Raw genomic sequence first — 19,989 nt, 5'->3', positions numbered from 1 at the left:
AAGTTACAAGTCTTCGTGGTCCCACAGTTGGACCAACCCGTCCTGCCGAGGACGTTGGGACCGCGGTCTACCTCTTCGTCTCCTTCTTCTTCATACCCACAATCCATTCTATAAAACGAGAGAAAGAAGTATTAAAATAAATAACAGTTTGAGGTGAATCTGACACAAACGAGGTCAAATCATGCCAGCTGTTTTAAGCATTAAAAATAGGAATCTGAGAGGTGAGCCAATTTACCAAGCTATAACTCAGGGCTCCATAACAAATCCCGCGATTTCAAACGATAAATGAGCGTTGTGCTAAACACTTGGCTCGCGCACTGTTTCTCCGATGCGTTTTAGGCCTCTACCCCTTCTTTATCAGTCTAAAGGCATTAAGAAGCGCTCTTGATGCCGTTCGCTGCTACGAAGTTGCGGAGAGCGGAGTTTTGAGCGTCCTACTTGGGTTCTTTCACTTTTGCGGCGATCGCAGACTTGATACGCCTCTAGGGATCTTGTCGCACACGCTGTAGCAAAGGCAAATTCTTTTTCAAGGCGATGCGGCCGGCTCCTTCGTCGGCCGGCTCCTTCAACAACGGTCTTTTCTGCCACGTGCCAGCTACAGAACAACGGCGCGCGCTAGACAAGAAAAAATGAGTAAAAAAGACTCGTCTTTCAAGGTACCGATTGCCTTTATAGCTTGCTCCAAGCTCAATTCTTTGTACCAGTGGTCTTTGAACGAGAAGCCGATTAAGGTAGACAAGTGGGACGGAGCGAAAGTGAAGAATGCCTTGGACGACGCTGCAAAGAAGGCAAGAAACGTCGGCTGTTAGCATCCATACATGTATATATCGACTGTAGATACTAACCGATATGGGCTGCAAGGAATCTCATTCTTTGATGGACATTCGTCTCGCAATCTGTTCATTGGCCTGCGTTCTGTCCCTCTTCGCTCTCGCCTACGATTATCTCTTTCCGTTTCCTCTGTCCAAATACATCTTGGCTTTCTGCTCATTAGGATATCCTCTGAAGCATGTGGTGTTTAGTTGTAGTACTCTACCTGATATGTCCTTATTTGATCTTGACTTCTCTTACGTACTTCTTTCTCATGTCCATCTTGACGTTGTTCACTGCGTTCAAAGAGAGGAATTACGTATATTGGGGAGTTCAGAATCCAGCGGGAAAGGTAAACAAAAAACGGTACCTGTAATATACCAACAAAACCATCTCAAACTGCGTCCTAATGGCTTGAAAGTTTGAGACGGTGAGAACTATCTGATGAATTGGGCACTTTTGTACAGTAACCAAATCATCAGATTCAGATTGCTACTAATTATAAATTACCCCATTTTCAGGATTCGTCACCCAGGTTTTGGGCCCTGCGTTCGATCCTGAAACGCTTTGATCACGAGTTCACTCTCGTGATGGAAATGCAGCGCGGTAAAGGCGGGCAAACATTCGAATCAGAATTCACAAAGTAAAAAGAAACCTTGTAAAATTCTATCGGGTGGTGAAATACATCTTTTCAGATCGATCGGAACCTGGTTCGACGACGAAGGAATTCTTCACGAAGACGAGTTCAAGAAGAGCGTGAAAGAACTGCATGCAGATTTGCTATCTAGGGGAAAAGACGATTGAACGTCAACGAGACAGGAAAAAAGGCATTTCACTGCCAGTTAGTAGCGATAGTGTTCTCAATAAAAGAAAGAGAAAACGAGGAATAGACCTTAGTTGGGCGATGGCATACCCATCGAAGTATCATCAACCGACGTGTCTTCTTCTACCTGAGTATTGGGATGCGATTCCTCGTCGATAGCGTCAACGTCGTCTCCCTCGAGCCCCGTTCTTAGTAATCGAACAGGACTATAGGTCGGCGCACTAGCCAACGAGTGCGCCGGCGTGCGCGGAACCGTAATCTCTTCGTCGTCAGACAGGCTCCCATTTGAGGACAAGGACGGACGTTCTCTAGTCCTTGGCTCCGGCGATGGGATGACGACTTCGATGCGCTGCGACGAAACAGCGCCGCGCGGCGACAAGTGCAGCCCTTCTCCCTCGAGCATCGGACTCGCTCGTTTCGTCCTATTCGTCACATCTGTCTGGCTTAGTCGTAAGCCCTGAAAGTTCACGCGAAGCGAGTTGAGCGACGTGCCGGACGCCGACGGGCCAAGTCCGACCGCCGACGACGACTCAAACGGAGCTTGGGGTAGAGTGATGCGCGAGAGACCGGGCGACACTTGACTGGTCGAATTGCTCGCGTTCAGATGCTGGTCTTTACCGCGGAGCACGGAGGAGAGACTGCCGGCGAGAAGTTCGGCGGAGAGAGACGTTTTTAAGGTTAATGCGGATGGGGGAAGGTCGACTGAAATGTCTTTGACTGCAATCGTCGCTTGTTGCATGGAGGCGGCGTTAAGAGCGGGGACCATTGCTCCTGTCGTACGCTGAGGAACGCTGGGGTCTGCGTCTTCTTCCGGTGCAGTGATCTGAAGGGGCTTTCGAGTTGATTTTTCAGTGAGACTCGAACCGGATACACTAAGTAAGAAAAGCTCCACGTGGAGTCATTATTTGTATTTCATGATATGCTAACCTGACGTGTAGCTGTTCGGTTCTAATACCGCTGGATAAAAAAACATCAATGAAACGTCACTCATGTTTGAGACTTGTTTACCCTTCAGACGAATGGGCTCCTAATAGAAGTGGCGTCTGCCTAAAATGAACTGTCTTTTTCAACTAAAACCAATCGATCAAGTCAAAACTCAATTATTTTTGATCGAGCAAGTGACTTGCCTTCGGTAGCTGAGGTGGAGAACGTGACACTATTCTGTACTTAACGTCACAAGGCAAGAGAGCCACGTGCAAACGAGATGTAGTATGCTGGTAAGGACTAAACCAAAAATGATCCAATACTTATGTACTTCTGCAAACACTACCTCAATTGACGTGAAGGCGAGGATGACTCAGGCAAAGGACAGCTTCTACTCCGCAGCTAAAAAGACACAGTGACAGACCAAAGTTTGAAGCGAGACAACGCCGTGTGGCCGTTGATGAATTTTAATTTATTCAATATTTTTTTAAAGTGTAGACCTTGTTTCTCGTCATCGCCTTCGTTTTCCGCGCGGGCATCCACACCAAACAGCGCTGACGCCGTTCAATTCCGTGCCCAGCCGGCTGAACAGAGAGCCGATGAACCGTTTTGTCTCGAGACGAAGGCGACGGCGTTTTCTTTTGCAATTTCTCCGATCTTGACGACGTCGGCGCCAAACGGAGAACAATTTCTTAATAGGTCTTCGAGCGCGGAGGCGGCGCATTCTGACCTGGGCAGTGGTTCTCGCAGCGGCGCCAATTGCTTTGTATGGAGGCCAATCGATTCTGTCCAGTCGTCGTTTTCGACGTCAAGTGCTTGGATTTTCAACGTCGGAAGGCTTTCTAAAGAGACGAAGTCCTTTCGAGAGGCGTTTGCGATCATCCGGATCGTTTTTACCGGGTTCGATTGACGATAGGGCGTTGAAACGATCGTAATTCGTCTTCGAAACGCTCCGAATTGGGTTTTGAAGGTATTCAAAGACGGTGGGAACGTTGTGCACAGGGAATCGGTGTCGGGGACGGCTGTTTGATCGCACATCGTCCATTTGTACGGATCGTTGTTCGGGAAACAAGAGCGCCCGTATTCCACGTTGAATAACACGAGGCTTAAAATTAATCCACAGTCAGTGGCTATTTAATCTATTTAATCTATACCAAAAACACATCAGAGTGCCATACCCATTATGCCCATCAGACAACAAAGAACGAGCATATAGTTGATTTTCTTTGCACCAGACGTAGAAGCAGTAATAGTAGTAGAAGCCTTTGTCCCTGTGTTAGAGACACTGGACACTGAAGTCAGTGTAGGCGATTCATTACCGAGAGCCACGTAGCGAAATTCCTTGACGATCAATTCCAAATGTTGACCGGACGTCGGCGGTGCTCCACGAAACAGCCAAAAGTTGACGATCGGCGTTTCGTCGCCGGGCGGCGGCACTTCGCCGGAATCGTTAAACGTCCACGAAAATCGACCTCCGTCTTTCCAGCGCGTCTCGAAGTCAACCCGATCGGGCGCCCAGCGAAACGAGTACGACGCATTTCGAACGCCGCTTGGCACGACGAATCGACGTAGGTTGCCGGGATTGTGCCACGGCTGAACGACGTACTGAGCGTTCGTCGGCTCGGACGCGTCGCCCCAGCGCGCCAATTCGACGTCGATTTCGCGATGAGCGTAACTGCTGTTGTGCGAGTAGGTGAAAAGGCCCACGACAGCCTGTGGATCTACGACATCCGCTTCGGCGTCGAGAATCCATGTATAGGTGCCGTAGCCAAGTGATTCGGTCAAGACGACCTCCGAGCACGTCCACTTGCCGGTCGTGTTTGATATTCGGAGGTGGAGAGAGCCATTTGAGTCGATCTGTACGTGGTAGTCGTCCGGGGACCAAAAGTTTGGACCGGGGCCATATACGTTCGAGCCGGACTCCTTCACTGTCCACGTTCGGCCGGAGAACTGTATGGTGCGACCTGTTGTCGTTGAGTCGTAGCACTGAAGAATGAAATAGGCGAGATAAATGCGCGACAGCGTATTCATGTCTTTGCTCTTTCCGCTCGTCACGTGCTGTCGCTGAGTAGAAAGGCGTGGCGTGTCCGGCGGCCCTTCGGGTTGCGTGCATGTGCCTAGACAAAAATCATCAACCTGTCATTGCTAAATCATGCGTTTAGCTTTTATTTCTGTACCAGAGGAGGTACGAACAGCCCCAGTGGTGCACGATCTCAGTGTGAACTGCAAACCAAAACTTCCTTGGTCTTACATAGGAGGGTAAAAGTCCTATGCTTGTTCAAAAATTGATGCAGTTCGTTTCTTTTTCAAAGTAGAACTAGATTAATTAATTAATTAATTTATTTATTTAATTGATTCGGGGAGCCCCCAAAGCGTACCTATTCCAATATTCGCACGGTTTTTCAAATTTGAGCGCGAATTATCAATTTCGAAGCGCTTCGTAGTCGTAGATCACTGCAAAAAAAACGAAGCGAAAGTTATCGGCGACGTCAGGGTGGACGGATCGCCTTTTTCATCGCGAAAAACGGGCACCCGATCGCCCATACGCTCACTGACGCCGTAATTTGCATCGTTGTTGGCTCCCGCGTCGTCGTCGTTGTCGCCGAAATCGGACGTTTGTTTCTACGCCACGTTCTGCTTCGATCACGTGTTCGATCGATGTCCGGGCCGTTCGACAAGCCCGCGAAAAAGCCAATCGACGATAATGTAGAGCGAAACGTAAGACGAAACTGCGAAGAAGAAGAAATGCGACCACGAGGAATCGTACGCCATCTTGACCTTGAGGCGAGAAATCTTGCATCATTATTGCCAAGAATAGATTTGCTGACCATGATCATGATGCAATCGATGGTCAAACGGTCATTAAAAATTCGCACCTATTCGAAGGAACCAACCAGAGCGCTAGTTGAACCCAACGTGAGGTCAACGGACCAATGAGCGCGCTGGGCGGAGCTACACGGTTCAAAAGGGAAGTGCACACCGATTCTCCTTCAGTTGCGGCCTAGGGTGGGTGCGGCGTGGAGCAATCTGCGTCTCATCCTTGACGGACTGGCTCGGGAGTATCGGCAAAAGGACAGTCTGGATCGTCGGATCAGCGTGGCCCACGGATTAATCCCGTGCCGGAGCCTCTAAGCAGGGCGATGGGGGGCTTCGGCCTCGGTTCACGCACTGAGCAGAAAGATCGCCTATATGTCTTATTGTCGCCAAACGAGCACGACCTGCGTTAAGCAGAGTGGGTACGGCTCGGAGGGGGTGTCGCAAGCGGTCTGGTTGCCGGCACTTATCTCACCAATTGGCACGATTAGATTGCGGATGATCTGGCTCAGGAGAATTCGATCTGGGCATTGCACGTCCTTTCCTGTCGACTCCTACAAACGGTAGTCAGCCGCTCTCCACCTCAGAAGCCCTGGTTCTTAGCTTCGTGCTTACCAATGTGGTCAGGTATCGTCGCGCCGGGGGACTCGGTATTAGGGGCCGACTACTCGTCCAGGCGGATACTGGTTGAGGTGGCCTATGAGGTCAAAACTCGCCCGAAACTTTTTGGAACCGGTGGTCATCGCTTTGCGGTGGCTGCCATGAGCTACGAAACGTCCGAACCTCCCCGTGGTGTAGCTCGGGTAATGCTAATACGGACGCATTCAGAAAAGGTACGTAGAACGATATTTTGACAGTGACTAATTGGGATTTGATTTTAGATCGCGAACGAAGATCGAAGAGAGAACGATCGACGAAGACGAAAACAGCTGAAGAAAAACGATCGACGAAGATGCGTAGAGAAGGCCCGCGGAAGAACGAACGAACGAACGACGAAAAAGGATCGAAAACTACAGTTAGATTAGGTTTCTGCATGTACTGTACGAAATAAAATCCAATGTGCGCAACTTGTGATCGTGTACGTGGCCGTCGCGCATTCGCCCAGATTTGATTCTCGTTCAGCCTGCGATCTATTGGATGATTTTCTGACCGAATTGATCAAAGCGGAAGGCAGAGGCAAGCGTTTTCACGCGATTCGACGAGGCTCGCCATTTCGTTTTCAGACCTAGAGGCTAGAGCAGGCTTCGGAAAATACAGCAGAACCCTGTAGGGACATCAGCGAGGACGATTTTAGCGAAACAAAGAGGTGTAGATCTAGGGAAAAAGAGAAGGGTGGTGAATCCGCCGCGCTATAGAGAGCGGCGCGCTGCGAGGCGTCTCTGATGGATTCGACAGGCGAAGAGGCGTCTTTGCTTTCGCCTGCGCCGAGTTCTGAGAAGAGCTAGACTCAGAACTCGGCGCAGGCGTGGCTGACGTGTTTAGACGACTCCCGAATCAACCTGAAAGATATAATCAATTATACCTTCTTATTCGGGCGTATACAGCGCATCGAATCCCCGCGAGGCCGGATCGGCATTCTCTTCACGATCTCGAGCCACTCTGAGGAGGTGCATTATGCACCTCCGTCGTCTCAGTATGACCACAGCAATTGGGTTATCAGAGAAAGTCCGCCGAGTCTTTTCTAAGCCGCTAAAGGCAGTTAGGTGTTCTTTACTATCGTCTGTGGTTTGCAAATGTTCTCCTGGGCGCATGCGCTTCTTTAGCGTTACGTCAAGATGCAACACATCGAAAGTGTAAGATTGTGACTTTGCTTTGCTGTCCTGTCGACTTTCTGCTGCAGTCTAACACGTGTACCTCGGACGCTGTGCATATAAACTATCGCTACTCGGACGCGAGCGCTTCATGGGTGCTCGTTGCATCAATCCTCATCTTCTTTATGGTGAGAAGAATTAGAGCAGGACACCGTTGTCGCTAATGCAATTTTCTAGAAAGCCGGTTTCATGCTGATGGAATCATCCTTCGTGATGGATCGATCTGACCGTAGATCCGTCATCCTTTTTGTAAGGACCAAGAGATGTGCTCTTGTGCTCTCATTGCCGCTTGACTGCAGAAATACTTGGATACGTGTGCCAGTGCAATCGGCTTCTTTGTCGTCGGCTATAGCCTGTCGCAAGGAGATCGTCCCTATCCTCTGATGGATAGCTCTGATACAGTCCAGTTCTTTTTCAAGGTTGCCTTCGTATTGTAGGAAAAGAACAGCGCCAGTCTCATGTCCTGCGTGCTTTTCATAGTTCACGTTTGCCAGCAACACGGCTACTATCATTGGTGGAACTCTGTGCGGGCAAAGTCGAAAGATGCGCGCAATTGCCATCCCCATTTATGCCTTCATGATCAGCGTTTGTGATGGAAGACAAACTGGCTTCAAAGCTGTTCACGTGGTGTCTTTTCTTTCAGGGATTCATTCATCCCATGGTGGCTCGGTGGGTATGGGGAGGCTCTGCCAATGCCACAACTTTTCTTGGGCCCGCGTTCCTTTCTCCCTATCGAAAGCTCTTCTGTCGAAATAATTCCTATGATGGAATCAACATAACTCATTTGTACGAAACAGAAAATAATATGTACGCTGTGGACTTTGCCGGTGGAGGAGCGGTCCATCTTTTAGGTAACGAGAAGCAGCAGCGGCGAGAGAAAGATATCTACACTTATTTCCGCAGGTGGCATAGCCGGTCTCATGCTATTGCTTGTCTTAAAACTGGATAACGTCCTCCGCAAGAAAGACATAGAGAAGGTGATTTCCGCTCCCTTGTAGTATTCATACTACGTTCGTTTCTCTTCAGAGACAGCGTGCTCGGTTTACACTGAATGAAGGCCGTGAACAACCCAGCAAACCAGAGTAAACTCGCTGCTCTGACGATGCTACGTGCGCTTAAGCAGTATGCTTCCATAGTCGTTTTCTCGATTGGATGTATCCAGAACACGGCGGAGGCGATCTGTACATCGAAGACTCTGCTTTAGGAGTACTCATCCTGTGGACTTCTTGGTACGTTTGCGGACTCTTGATACTTGCTGTTGAAAAATTCTCCTTCCAGGTTTGCGTTCAATTGCGGATCAACAGAAAGCGTCGAATCGGCAACAAGTAAGAGTCGTGATTACGTAGAACGGTCTGCTTGAATTCCTTGTTTGACAGCTACGGCACGATCTGCCAGCGCACATGAACAGTACGCCTTGATGTTCTACGACGTTCCAGGACGCATAGCCATCAACATGATTTTGTGTACTGGATCAGCCGGTCTAGTTGCCGTCTGTATTGCCGGATACGCTCAGGTACGAGAATTCACTTCTTGTCCGTGCCGGATTCTACTATTTTACGCTGTAGCTGCGTCTGAGGAGCCGTTCAACGAATGTTAATGAGATAGCCAATGGAATTCTCGGCGCACTCGTCGCTATCACGTCTGGTTGTCCTTTCGTCACGCCGCAATGGGCAATTGGAATAGGAAGTTCGTTTGCTAATATAGACTTCTTCACTTCATCGTTGTCATTCCAGTCATTGCCGTTCTATTCTATCACTTTGGATGCTGGATTGAGTACAGGTTTAACTTGGATGACACGGCGAGAGTATTCCCAGTCCATGGCATGTGGTGAGAGAAAGAGCGGCGACTTTTGACTTAGCAATAGTTCGGTTTTTTTTCAGTGGTTTCTGGTCTATGATGGCACCGGGCATTCTAATCAACGACGACTTCGTCAACCAAACTTACGGAGGACTGCGCTACTGCTATCTCTGCCTTCCGCCCGTGGTAAACAGACTGCTAAACAAATCACAGATAATTTATGCCGTCTATTCATTTTACCTCAGACACAGGCTCAACGATTCGGGTACCAGTTGCTTGGCAGCGTTGTCATTGCTGTCTGGTCGGCGCTTGCCTGCGGCGTTCTCTTTCTTATTCTGAACTTCATTCCGGTTCAGAAAATAGTGACTTTAATGTCGAAGTACGGTTAGACGCGCCTCGTGCCTGTGAACGTTATAGATGAATTCCGACTGCGTTATTACAATAGGTGCCTTTGTATCTATAAAGGCAGATCACCCCAAGAGCCAGACCTGATCTTCAAGCGCGGTCTTCTCTTCACCTGCCCCGACGAGTACGTTGACCACGTCGACCCAGATGAACAAATTCTCGCAGACGGCGTCGCCGCCGCCGCCGAAGCGAGGCCGCTCCTGTCGCCCCAGGGAAACGATGGGAGTGCACCGTCGCCGTCGTTGCCAAGGCCGCTACCAGAGCAGAAATCCGACAAGTCCTCGGTGCCATTGCGAAGGAGTTTGAATTCCAGCTACAAAAGTACCCAGGCACCGGCCAAGAACTTAACAGCGACTACTACCGTTACCACTATGTGAGAGCAGATTCTCTTTTGCGCGCCGCCAATTATAACTTTGACTTTCTCGCTTGTTCTCGTGTTGCATTTACGTTTACAATAAAGCACTTTCGTTGACGAATCCATTAACGATTATAATACGAAATACTAAAAACTAGAAGCCGTGTTTTTTAGACAAAAAGGAGAAATCCTGTTAAATAAATCAAGCGTACATAAACGGGATGGGAGAGGAGGAAGGGGGGAGTGGGGAGTGGGAAGTGGGCAGAGTAATATTCTAAGCTAGTTGGCAGCGCGCAACAATAATCAAAAAGAGCTTTTTCACAGCCTCCAAAACAGAAACTGTTGCGAATCGTACCTCACATCGATCGACTGACCCGCGGTGGAACGCGACGCGGCGGCCTTTGTCTGCATGAGAGTTGACGTTCGTCGTCTCGCTCGTCGTTCGTCGACGTTCTCAAGATACAAATCGACGAATCCGAATCCGCCGCTGAAGATCCAACCATACTCGCGACTGACGTCGCCGCCGCCGTCGTCGCCGTCAAACGGCGACGACTCCGGCTGTCCTCGACCAGTCAAGTCGATATCGTCGCGACGAACGCCGACGAACGAGTTGACGCCGTTCAAGTGACCGAAGCACGACATGCGAGCGTCGCCGTACGAGCAGACGGACGGCAACACTAGCCCCCTGCTGCGACGCGACGAACCAAGAACCTCGATATAGCCGTCCGCGTTTGGCGTGGGACTCAAGCTCGGAGGACTCGATGTTTTGCTAGCTTCGCCGCTGCCGTCGTCGTCGTCTTTAGCGCCGTCGGGTGTCCTTGTACGACGAGCGCGTATCTCCAGCATGTCCTGACGCGAACTGCGATGAGTTATCGTCGGATTGGAGAAGTCGAGTGTGAGCACGACGCCGCTCGCTGTGCCGACCCATAGGAGTCCGTTGACGGCCATCATGCACGTCACGTTGGCCGGATGAATAGGAGAAATCATTTCCTTGTCTGGCGAAAGAAAAAAAACACAGCCATAAATCCCAAATATGACATCACTCTTCTAATTTTTAGGAGAGGTGCCTTTTGAAACGGTACCGTATACGCAACGCCATGATACCTCGTTCCTTACCTATGATGTTGCAGAGCGGCGAGACGTCGACGTCTTGAAGTGGCTGTATGCTGCGAGCGTGGAAGAGATACACATTCGGACTCTGAGCGACGGAAACGCATACGACGTCGCCGATGCCGGCAATAGCGGTAACTTCGGCTGACAGACGTTGGCTAGCCGTAAATGCCGTCTACGGAGAAAATCAAATCAATGCGCTTTCTGTCTATGTTAATGTGATCGTGCCTCTAGCTGAAGCGTTTCCGGATTTACGATATTGATCATGTTGCCGCAGCCCGCCCACAGCTGTCCGTCAATCGAAGCCAGGCAGGTCGTTTGCGCTACGAGAGACTTTGACTCCAAGGGGATTCTCTTGTGATTGGTAAGATCCCAGCCACAGCAGGCACCTAATATACGCAATCACCCACAATCATCAAGGTGCAGCAGAAAGGAAAAGGTGACACTGACTAGATGAAGGGCGGAAAACAGCTAAAGTTCCGTCGCCAATCCCAGCGAAGACCGCGTCAAAGAAAAATCTAAAACGCCAAATTTTCCTATGCAAATAATAAACATAGAGAAACTGACTTGATGCAGCGGACACTGTTTGCCATGTCTTCGACCAGCAGCTGTCGACCGGGATCAGCAACAGTAGAATAGACATAGATCCTAACAAGACGCGGCTTCTATTTACCCGTACAAAGAAACTCTAAGTCCATACCATCCCGATTCCGTTCCAACCCATACTGACGAATGAAAGAACGTGCTTGCGACGTGGCCACGTTCCTTGGGCGGTTTAGGATCCATGAGAGGATGTTCTTGAACGGCGACGACATCGCTCGCCCAGTCGACGTCGTCTTGACCCTTTTCGTTCTCCGCATTCTTTTCTGGACTCTTTTCCGGACTATTCTTTTCCGGACTATTCTTTTCTGGACTGTTCAATGATTTCGACACATCTGGATACAATCAAAACGAAAAGGGTTCCCCCTCCAATTGAACTAAAATTCTGCTGCTAACTTTTCAATGCAACTGTCGGCACAAATTCCATGCTGGGCACGCGGGAGTCGCTGACGAGAAAGTTCTCGACGACTTTCGTTCGCGACGGCAGAGTGACGTCGACCACGTGTATCTGTGACGCCTCGTCTTTGCTGATCGTGCACAGCCAGAGAAAGATTCCCGTCGAAATTGACGACAATTTGTCTAACGACGACACGGGCTCGGACGGACAGCACACGGAAACGACGCTTTGAAGCTGTGCAAAAAAATTCCATCGTCGCGGCGAGGTGGCGCTAAGCAACGCGGTGCTCTTACGCGAACGCCGGCTTCGGGTACGGCGACGTTGCTGTGATATTGGGGCAGCGGCGGTGCCGTGGGATCGATAATGCCGCCGTGGCCCACTTTCCAACTGTTCGTTATGACGTACGAGTCGGGATCGATGGGCATACGAGTCGACGATCCTCCAACTGGAGTCACTGCAAGCAGAAGCTACAGTTGGGTGCAAAAAACGTCAGAGAATTCGACTGACTTGTCAAGGGCTTGCTATCCTGTTGGCGACTAAAAAAGACAGAGACGTGAGGGAGTGTGTACACGCGCATATTATCAATTTTCTTACTTTCTTGGCGCAGAACGTCGAGGGGGAGAAGCCGACGAAGACGTCTTGATTCCAAACAATTTCGAGAAGCTTAAGAATTAGTTTAGACATCAGGGGAGGGAAAAAAGCGCGACCGGCGATCAACATACAATTTCCTGATTCCAGACGGCTTGCGCGCCGCAATAGCAGCAGCAGCATCCGCTTTCACTCTACGGTAAGAAAATAGCACATAAAACCAAATAGTTGACCGCATATGTTCACCGTCTCAATTCCGCTTCCAGATCGTGCGTCTTTTCCTTGTAAAAATGATACTGCTTCAACACGGTATCAAGCTCGGTCTTCGTGTAGCGTAGGCGTTGACCCGACTAGAAAATTTGTTACCAAAAAAAGCGACGAAAAATGTGACGCTTAGCGTCTCTACTTTGCTCCTTCTGTATCCTTCCTCCGGAGACATGCGTTCTTCTCGAAATCTTTGATAATAGCGAATGAAGAGAGAGAGAGAGAGAAAACCCCGATTGAACGAGTTCTTACTCTTTCAAGTCTGCACGAAGCTCTTCAGTCGTCTTCTCAAGAGCGCCGATATTCGCTTCTTTCTGTTCCAACTCGCCTTGCAAATTGGCAACGTCGCTATTGACGAGCAAACCAATCACAATCGATTGCAGGAGAAACTAAACATCCTATATAAACCTTTCGAGGTTATCGACTTTGTGACTGAGTTCGGCCTTCTGCAAAGCCAGTTGAAGCCTTGTAGAACCAAAATGAATAAGATCGTCTGTAGAATCGACGAGAAATCGCACACCTCTGATTCTCCACCTCTTCTTTTTCATTTCTAAGCCGATTAATCTCGTCCGCTAAAGACGGAGAATAGAGAATAGAGTATCTAGTGCACCAACGCATCTTACAGTGAAAAAAGTCGTCTCCTTCCTCGACCTCGTTCGTCTCCGCTTCTTCTTCTTCATCGACAGTTACTTCACTCTGACCGGTCGTCATTCCCAATTCCTCGCTCAACGTCATCGCATTTCGCTGATCTTCTTTTTCCGTCATCGCCGTCGTCGTCGTCGTCGCGGCGGCGAATCTCTCCTCGTCCTCTTTATCCATTTCCTCTCGCATCGCCTCGGCGGCAGTTTCCTCGGCAATCGATCCGACGGGAATCAACGATCCGACGACGGGAGACTCCGACATTTGTTCGGTCGTCGGCGAAAACAATTCCGTTTTCCACGGTCTCGCCTTATCGGTCGGCACGTCGAGCGCAATCGATCCCGGTCCTTTCGTCGTCGCCGTCGTCACTTCCGAAGTTCCTTCTTTCGCCAACGACGACGACTCCTTCTTTTCGTCGCCCTTGGCGGCGAGCGCCGACGACGACCGTAGACGCTTTTGAGCTATGATGCTTGACGATCGAGCTCTAAAGTAGAACAACTCACACAATCTCTCAAGCTCGGAAATTACGAGTGTGCGGGGGCAAGTGTACGTGGGAGCCAGAAAAAAATGCCATGCAAGAGAGAACATCAAAGAAAGATTTTCTCTCTCCTTACCGAACTTCTTCCATCGCTTTTAACTGCTCAATTTGTCGCAAGTATCGATTAATTGCCTGCCGGAAGAGTGGTGATTACAAAAATACTGCAGCCGGTCAACGTATAAACTACCTCTCTATCCTTGGCCGAGTTCTCCTTATACTGTCTTATCGTTTCCTCGCGATCTTCTTCTAAGCGGCTCACTATAAAGAAACGAGTCTCGTGCTGCATCCCTCTCAAATAGAAACCAAAGCTACGGTTAGCTAAATATCCAGTCACAAAACACTCTACACTAGTACTTGCTCTAATAGCTTGTATGTCAATGTACCGTACAGTACGTGTCCTCCCTCTAACACTTAAATCATACCGTGGTCTTCTTTATTTTTGATGCGACTCGTCAATTGACGCCGTTCGGCGTCGAGTTGCTGGACTCGGCCTTCCAACTTTCGCTTTTCGGCGGCCGCCGAGTCTTCGAGAGTGATGTAGCGCTAAGGGAGGGAAAGCGACTGCCTGCCGGAACAAAACGCGGTCGCTTTTATCTTCGTTTCGTACCTCGTCGGCTGCGTGTCGCGCTTCGCGTTCTTCCGTCAGCCGTAGAAACAATTGCGACGTTTCCTCCTCCATTTGCTCGAGTTGAGCGGTCGCTTTCGACTTTTCGCTCAGGGCGAAGTCGAGTTCTTCGAGCGTCGACGTCACGAGACTCGTCAGTTGAGCGAAATCGCGCGATTCGATTTGATACGCGTCCATAACGCGCTGGAGTTCCGCAAGCATGCTGCTGGCGAGCGCCATCACTTGATCGGACACGGCGCGACTGTCCGAGTTGTCGGACGGCTCGTCCGTGTAGACGACGTCGTCCTGTTGCGTATGAGACATTTATTCGGCTCAACGATGTGGTGTCATGTGATCCCGATATCCCAGCACGCGTGGGAGAGGTCCGACTGTACAGTACTTCCGCATAAAGCAACATATACAAAAACATTTAAAAGTTGACCGTCATGCTTTGTTGTACAGAAACACCAACACAGACACAGACAAACACATACACACACATACACGTACATCTAGTCTGAGTGCATGAGTACACTACACAGTAGGCAATCTAGCTTCAAGTTCCCAGTGCAATTATGCCCATTACTTGCTGTAGCCTGTGCTTTCCTGGCTGACCTAAAGACCTAAGTCTCAACGCTAACCTTTGCTCGAAATGACGGATTGACACCGCAATATTCCTCTGGGTGAGTAAGAAAAATAATCTCCACTTCTGTTCCTCTGTCTTGCTGAATGGACTAGTGCTCGCCAGCTCGTTCTCGAGTTTCATCAAGAAATTTCTGAGATCCTCCTTCTGCGTCCATCCGAGGCGTACCAGGTTCTGTCTGTTGTGCTTTGCCAGCTTCAAAAGAAACGGACCCTCTTCATGTCGTTCCTGAGCATCTTTCCATTCTTCAAACATTTTGAATCGACTGTCCAAAATTGACGACGAGCCCGCGGTAGGCGACTCTGGAAGACGTTTGGCGGATTCATCAGACTGTGATGTTCTTGTCCCTCGCTCAGCCTCAGCTGCTTTCTCTTTCGAGTCGCTGTCCATCTCGTCCATGTTGCGACGTCTAGATTTAACTATTTCGTCCCCAGTCGTTTTCAAGTTCAAGCTATTCAAATGTCGACTCTTGTGAACACCAACGGTATAATCTTTCTTCGATCCTGGGCCGTCGCTCTCTGTATTCTCTACTGAACGGCCTGCCCTTCGTTTACTTATCTCAGTGGGTCTGATTACTGCATCTATCCTCGGCTCAGCTTTGCCTCGCAAATTCGTCGCCAACGGCGGAGAGGCGGACCTGCGCTTGCCAGCGAGTTTTGCTCTCAGAGCCCGAATAGCAGTCTTCAACTTTGCAGCTTCTCCAGACACTTTTTTCATATTAGCGGCAAATCGTTTTCGCTTAACCGTCAAGGAAGCAATTTTTTTACCAAGAGCGATCCTCTTTTTCTTCCTATGAGGACGCAATCCAGACTTGCGCTTACGAAGCTTGGATATAACTTTGCCGAGCTTTTTTGTCTCTTTCTTCAGTTGAGAAATCTTTTTCGAGAAGCGTTTTTGTTTGGAAATATGTCTCTTGATCTTTTCGCGCAGACGACGTTTCACAGATTTCATTGCTCTGCGCATTTTTGATAGTTTTTTCGAAATTTTCTTCAGGAGAAGACGAATCTTCTTTCCCTTTTTCCTATACAAAGCAATAGTTCTGGCAAGTTCAATTTTCATTTTCTTTTGATTGGGACGCAAGCGAGATTTTTGGTTGAGAAAGTCAGCCAACTTATCATTATTCTTCTTGAGCTTGGCTTTCAATTGAATCGTCTTTCTCAAAATGCGTTTTGTAGAGAGACGCAGTTTCCTCAGATTTTTCTTCAAGCGATTCTTTCCTCCTCCTTTCTTGTACGAGTTGACGTCGCCTTCTTTGAGGCGTGCTATTCTCTTGTTCAAACGTGCAATCTTTATTCCTAAAAACTTCATGACTTGGGATTTGCTCTTTCGTTGACGTGTAAAGGTAGCAATCCTCTTGTCAAGAACAATTCGCAGCTTCTTCTGACCGGGACGAAGTCTCGATTTCCTTCTGGCCAGCGTCGCCAGACCTTTGTCGAACTTGTCCAGTGTCTTTTCAAGCCGAGCCATTTTTGCCCGAGCGCGCTTTTTTATACGACGTGTATGAATCAATAAATACCGCTTACGGCGTTTGTTTGGGCGTTTCTTTTTGATTTGGGATTTCTTCTTCTTTCTGTCCTTGGTCCTCTTAGAACTACCACCACGAGATTTACGTCCTCTGAGTCGCGCTTTACGTAACGCAATTTTTTTGGTCAAGCCGGGAAGCTTCTTCGACGCTTTTTTGATGGCATTTCTAACACGCTTTAGATTTCGTCTTTCCTTGGCTATTTTCTTGGCAAGTGCCTTTAACTTCTTCTTTTGAGTAGGAGGTACCTTGCGCTTTTTGTTAATCAATCCATTCAGATTGCGTTTGATTTTCTTCTGAGCTCTTTTCTGCGTAGTCACTATCTTCAATTCCATTCTCTTGGCGTGAAGCAGAACCTTCAGTTTCTTTTTTAGCGTTTTCTTGTCCTTTCTATTGTTCTTGGTCTTCTTAGAAACGCCAGATTTACCTCCAAGTCGCGCTCTAAGTAACGCAATTTTTTTGGTTAGGAGTGGAAGTTTCTTCAATGTTTTTTTGATAGCATTTCTAACACGCTTCAGGTTTCTTCTCTCCTCGGCTATTTTCTTGGCCAGTGCCTTGAACTTTTTCTTTTGAGTAGGAGGTATTTTGAGCTTTTTGAGAATCAATTGATTCAGAATGCGTTTGATCTTCTTCTGAGCTTTCTTTTGAAAAGTCGCTACCTTCAATTCTATTCTCTTGGCATGAAGTAGAACCTTCAGTTTCTTCCTTAGCAATGTCTTATCCTTTCCATTGTTCTTCGACCTCTTAGAACTGCCAGATTTACGCCCTCCAAGTCGCGCTTTAAGTTGCGCAATTTTTTTGATTAAAAGTGGAAGTTTCTTCAATGTTTTTTTGATAGCATTTCTAACACGCTTCAGGTTTCTTCTCTCCTTGGCTATTTTCTTGGCCAGTGCCTTGAACTTTTTCTTTTGAGTAAGAGGTATTTTGAGCTTTTTGAGAATCAATTGATTCAGAATGCGTTTGATCTTCTTCTGAGCTTTCTTTTGAAAAGTCACTACCTTCAATTCTATTCTCTTGGCGTGAAGTAGAACCTTCAGTTTCTTCCTTAGCGTCGTCTTATCCTTTCCATTGTTCTTGGTCCTCTTATAGAGTCGAGCTTTAAGTGACGCAATTTTTTTGGTTAAGAGTGGAAGTTTCTTCGACGTTTTTTTGATAGCATTTCTAACACGCTTTAGGTGACTTCTCTCCTTGGCAATGCTCTTGTCAAGTGCCTTTAACTTCTTCTTTTGAGTAGGAGGTATCTTGAGCCTTTTGCGAATCAATCGATTCAAATTGTATTTGATTGTCTTCTGAGCTCTTTTCTGAAGAGTCACTACCTTCAATCCCACTCTCTTGGCGCGAAGCAGAGCTTTCAGTTTTTTCCTTAGCTTTCCCTTATCCTTTCCAATAATCCGCTGACCCTTGAGTCGATGTGTTCTCGGCTTCGTCTTTCCATGGAACAAACGATTTAGCGTTGCTTTTAGCTTTGCCTCCTTTTTGTCCACGAAAAGCAGCTTTCGAGACAGTTTCTGAAGTTTCTTTTCAATAATGTTTTCCTTTGCACGTTGTATTTTTTTGAAGCGCTTCAATTTCTTTTTCCCGTTACGAAGCATCGATTCCCTGCTACGCGCTTTTGACAAAGCCGACTCGAGTTTATCGAAAACCCTTTTCAACTTCCTTTGCTTTTTCAACGTTTTCTTCTTCACCAAATGCAACTTCCCCACAAGCTTGCGAATTTTCAAGCGGAGCTTTCTTTTTCTATGTATCTTAGGTTTCAGCAATCCGAATAATGTAACGATCTTATCGCAAGATCGCCGACGATTCTTGCTGCGTGCCTTACGCTTGCACCCGGCAATAAATCTAGTAAGAGATAAGAGGTTGGGGACATCACTGTATGTTGTGGACCACGATCTACTGAGGCCCCTTTTGACAGCTATAAGAGACGCGTCGTTTGACCGTTAGTCCAAAAAGACGCGTCTCCTTCACTTCAGAAACGTTTAAAAACAACACTTGAGCCAATGATGGGATAACAAAAACGTCTTATGTGAATCCGGATTTCTGTACCTGCAAACAGACTGACTGACACACTGACCCCGATACCGACACATGTTTGGCGAACACTTTCCAGACGAAGGAAATCGACGAAGAAAAGCAGTACCAGCCTTACGACTAAGAACACGTCCTGCCATGTTCAAGATTATCCGATCTATTAGGACAGCAACGTTCAGAAGATTAGGCAGAGCAACCCCCCCAGTCTTTCTCACCTCGGCGTATCAGAGTGCGGATTAGATCCACAATTGCTGAACAAAACGATCCCCGCTTCTTTTTTTTCAAGCAACTCTTTACTACTCTATGTATGGCACATTGTCTTTCAGTCAAGTTCAGCAGAGCTCCTCTAGGCTCGCTTACCTGCAAGTAGAAGCCCTAACGCAGACCCCCATCAAACGACAGCTTTTGGCAGCTCCTTTTGCCCGACACTTTCGCGCGCGCGGGAGAAGAGGCCAGTTGTTATCTTTCCGCGCTAAAAAGCCATCAATGAAAGTTCGCTTAATTAAATGTGCGAGTTCCCTACCTTTATTCCATTTCAACTTTTGAAAGGTCACGAGTAATTCCTTGCAGAATTTCTTACTGTGACCCTCAGCAACGCATGACGTCACAAACCTGAATAACAAAGGAAATACAACCACGGATACAACAGGTAAGAGAAACCCTAACTAAATGGCAACGTACCTGCACACAAGGGAAGTCTTGCACTTTCCATTGCGAGAACTCGCGACCCTTTTAGACAACCGGCTGGTTGGCTGACGAGAGGCGACTGCCGTCACTTATTAAAATAAAGCAATTGAATGAATAAAATTCTCGATAAATTTACGTAGCGCTAGCTATAGAAACCGCTCCATTGATTCTCGCGGTTATGACGTCACAGTCAACTGTGTTACTTTCGCTACTTTGTAACAAAAGTAGCATTAATCAATTCTCTAAAGCATTCGTCGCGGTTTTTAGGCATTATACAAAAAAAGTGGTTCGCGAGAAAACGAAACGCAAAACAAAAACGTGGCCTGTCGTTGTCAAGGGCGATTACCACTTAGTGAACGTCGGCTCGCGCCAGTTACTAATTATCAATCCTAGCTATCCTATCTCCAAAAGCACGCTTTTCGCCAAACTTACCGGAGACAAAAAAGAAGAGGGCTACCAAGAAGAGGTAAGACCCTTTCTTCATTTCGGAACCGTTTAGTCACTAATCGTCCGGCAATTAACCGAGAATGAGGTACACGTAAACGAACTGTCCAACAACAGCAGCGGTTGCTATGACTGAACAACAACGCGTGTGTAGAAACCATTGTGACGGGGAACGTTACGTCAAAC

The 19,989-nt window shown here is 48.0% G+C and overlaps 5 protein-coding genes and 1 long non-coding RNA gene across 7 annotated transcripts; 3 read left to right on the top strand and 3 right to left on the bottom strand.

Moving 5' to 3' along the window:
* Positions 1-611: 611 nt before the first annotated feature.
* On the top strand, positions 612-1,693 carry LOC136186242 (signal peptidase complex subunit 2-like). Its single transcript, XM_065973515.1, has 6 exons — positions 612-656; positions 705-788; positions 838-995; positions 1,072-1,162; positions 1,332-1,453; positions 1,506-1,693. The coding sequence occupies exons 1-6, from the start codon at positions 630-632 to the stop codon at positions 1,612-1,614; spliced, it is 591 nt and encodes a 196-aa protein (XP_065829587.1). The 5' UTR covers positions 612-629; the 3' UTR covers positions 1,615-1,693.
* Positions 1,568-5,206, bottom strand: LOC136186232 (uncharacterized). 2 transcript variants are annotated; one of them, XM_065973499.1, is made up of 12 exons: positions 5,114-5,206; positions 4,936-5,011; positions 4,735-4,874; positions 3,736-4,674; positions 3,455-3,687; positions 3,288-3,399; positions 3,058-3,214; positions 2,904-2,959; positions 2,761-2,857; positions 2,642-2,703; positions 2,561-2,590; positions 1,568-2,505 (listed from the first exon to the last, which is right to left on the bottom strand). In XM_065973499.1, exons 5-12 carry the CDS (start codon positions 3,600-3,602, stop codon positions 1,704-1,706), a joined length of 1,464 nt encoding a protein of 487 aa, XP_065829571.1. In that variant the 5' UTR covers positions 3,603-3,687; positions 3,736-4,674; positions 4,735-4,874; positions 4,936-5,011; positions 5,114-5,206; the 3' UTR covers positions 1,568-1,703. The 2 variants fall into 2 exon arrangements, with proteins under 2 accessions (XP_065829571.1, XP_065829570.1); XM_065973498.1 differs by having other exon boundaries at positions 3,455-4,674.
* A 940-nt stretch (positions 5,207-6,146) lies between these two features.
* LOC136186404 (uncharacterized) lies at positions 6,147-6,438 on the top strand. Its single transcript, XR_010669721.1, has 2 exons — positions 6,147-6,204; positions 6,253-6,438. It is a non-coding gene; the product is annotated as an uncharacterized lncRNA (long non-coding RNA).
* LOC136186396 (C-Jun-amino-terminal kinase-interacting protein 3-like) lies at positions 6,352-14,868 on the bottom strand. The gene is made up of 23 exons (XM_065973714.1): positions 14,483-14,868; positions 14,298-14,418; positions 14,063-14,133; positions 13,952-14,007; positions 13,322-13,821; positions 13,219-13,270; positions 13,107-13,163; positions 12,951-13,046; positions 12,841-12,889; positions 12,681-12,784; positions 12,569-12,628; positions 12,441-12,509; positions 12,354-12,382; positions 12,140-12,300; positions 11,846-12,080; positions 11,550-11,784; positions 11,417-11,497; positions 11,300-11,367; positions 11,078-11,238; positions 10,856-11,024; positions 9,497-10,734; positions 6,894-9,436; positions 6,352-6,685 (listed from the first exon to the last, which is right to left on the bottom strand). Exons 1-21 carry the CDS (start codon positions 14,801-14,803, stop codon positions 10,058-10,060), a joined length of 3,372 nt encoding a protein of 1,123 aa, XP_065829786.1. The 5' UTR covers positions 14,804-14,868; the 3' UTR covers positions 6,352-6,685; positions 6,894-9,436; positions 9,497-10,057.
* LOC136186399 (putative ammonium transporter sll1017) lies at positions 6,992-9,947 on the top strand. Its single transcript, XM_065973718.1, has 17 exons — positions 6,992-7,069; positions 7,135-7,164; positions 7,212-7,310; positions 7,360-7,431; positions 7,482-7,601; positions 7,663-7,767; positions 7,826-8,033; positions 8,086-8,159; positions 8,209-8,264; positions 8,319-8,411; positions 8,461-8,507; positions 8,559-8,695; positions 8,748-8,868; positions 8,916-9,009; positions 9,063-9,165; positions 9,225-9,358; positions 9,425-9,947. Exons 1-17 carry the CDS (start codon positions 7,007-7,009, stop codon positions 9,759-9,761), a joined length of 1,893 nt encoding a protein of 630 aa, XP_065829790.1. The 5' UTR covers positions 6,992-7,006; the 3' UTR covers positions 9,762-9,947.
* Positions 14,866-19,934, bottom strand: LOC136186395 (axoneme-associated protein mst101(2)-like). Its single transcript, XM_065973713.1, has 7 exons — positions 19,792-19,934; positions 19,354-19,447; positions 19,196-19,284; positions 19,033-19,144; positions 18,888-18,973; positions 18,688-18,829; positions 14,866-18,483 (listed from the first exon to the last, which is right to left on the bottom strand). Exons 1-7 carry the CDS (start codon positions 19,841-19,843, stop codon positions 15,036-15,038), a joined length of 4,023 nt encoding a protein of 1,340 aa, XP_065829785.1. The 5' UTR covers positions 19,844-19,934; the 3' UTR covers positions 14,866-15,035.
* Between the last annotated feature and the right edge of the window lie 55 nt (positions 19,935-19,989).

This window comes from Oscarella lobularis, chromosome 4, assembly GCF_947507565.1.
Source record: "Oscarella lobularis chromosome 4, ooOscLobu1.1, whole genome shotgun sequence".
NCBI classification, from domain to species: Eukaryota; Metazoa; Porifera; class Homoscleromorpha; order Homosclerophorida; family Oscarellidae; genus Oscarella; species Oscarella lobularis.
The sequence above is the reverse complement of the archived record's forward strand: the minus strand, read 5'-3'. Positions and strand labels throughout refer to the sequence as shown.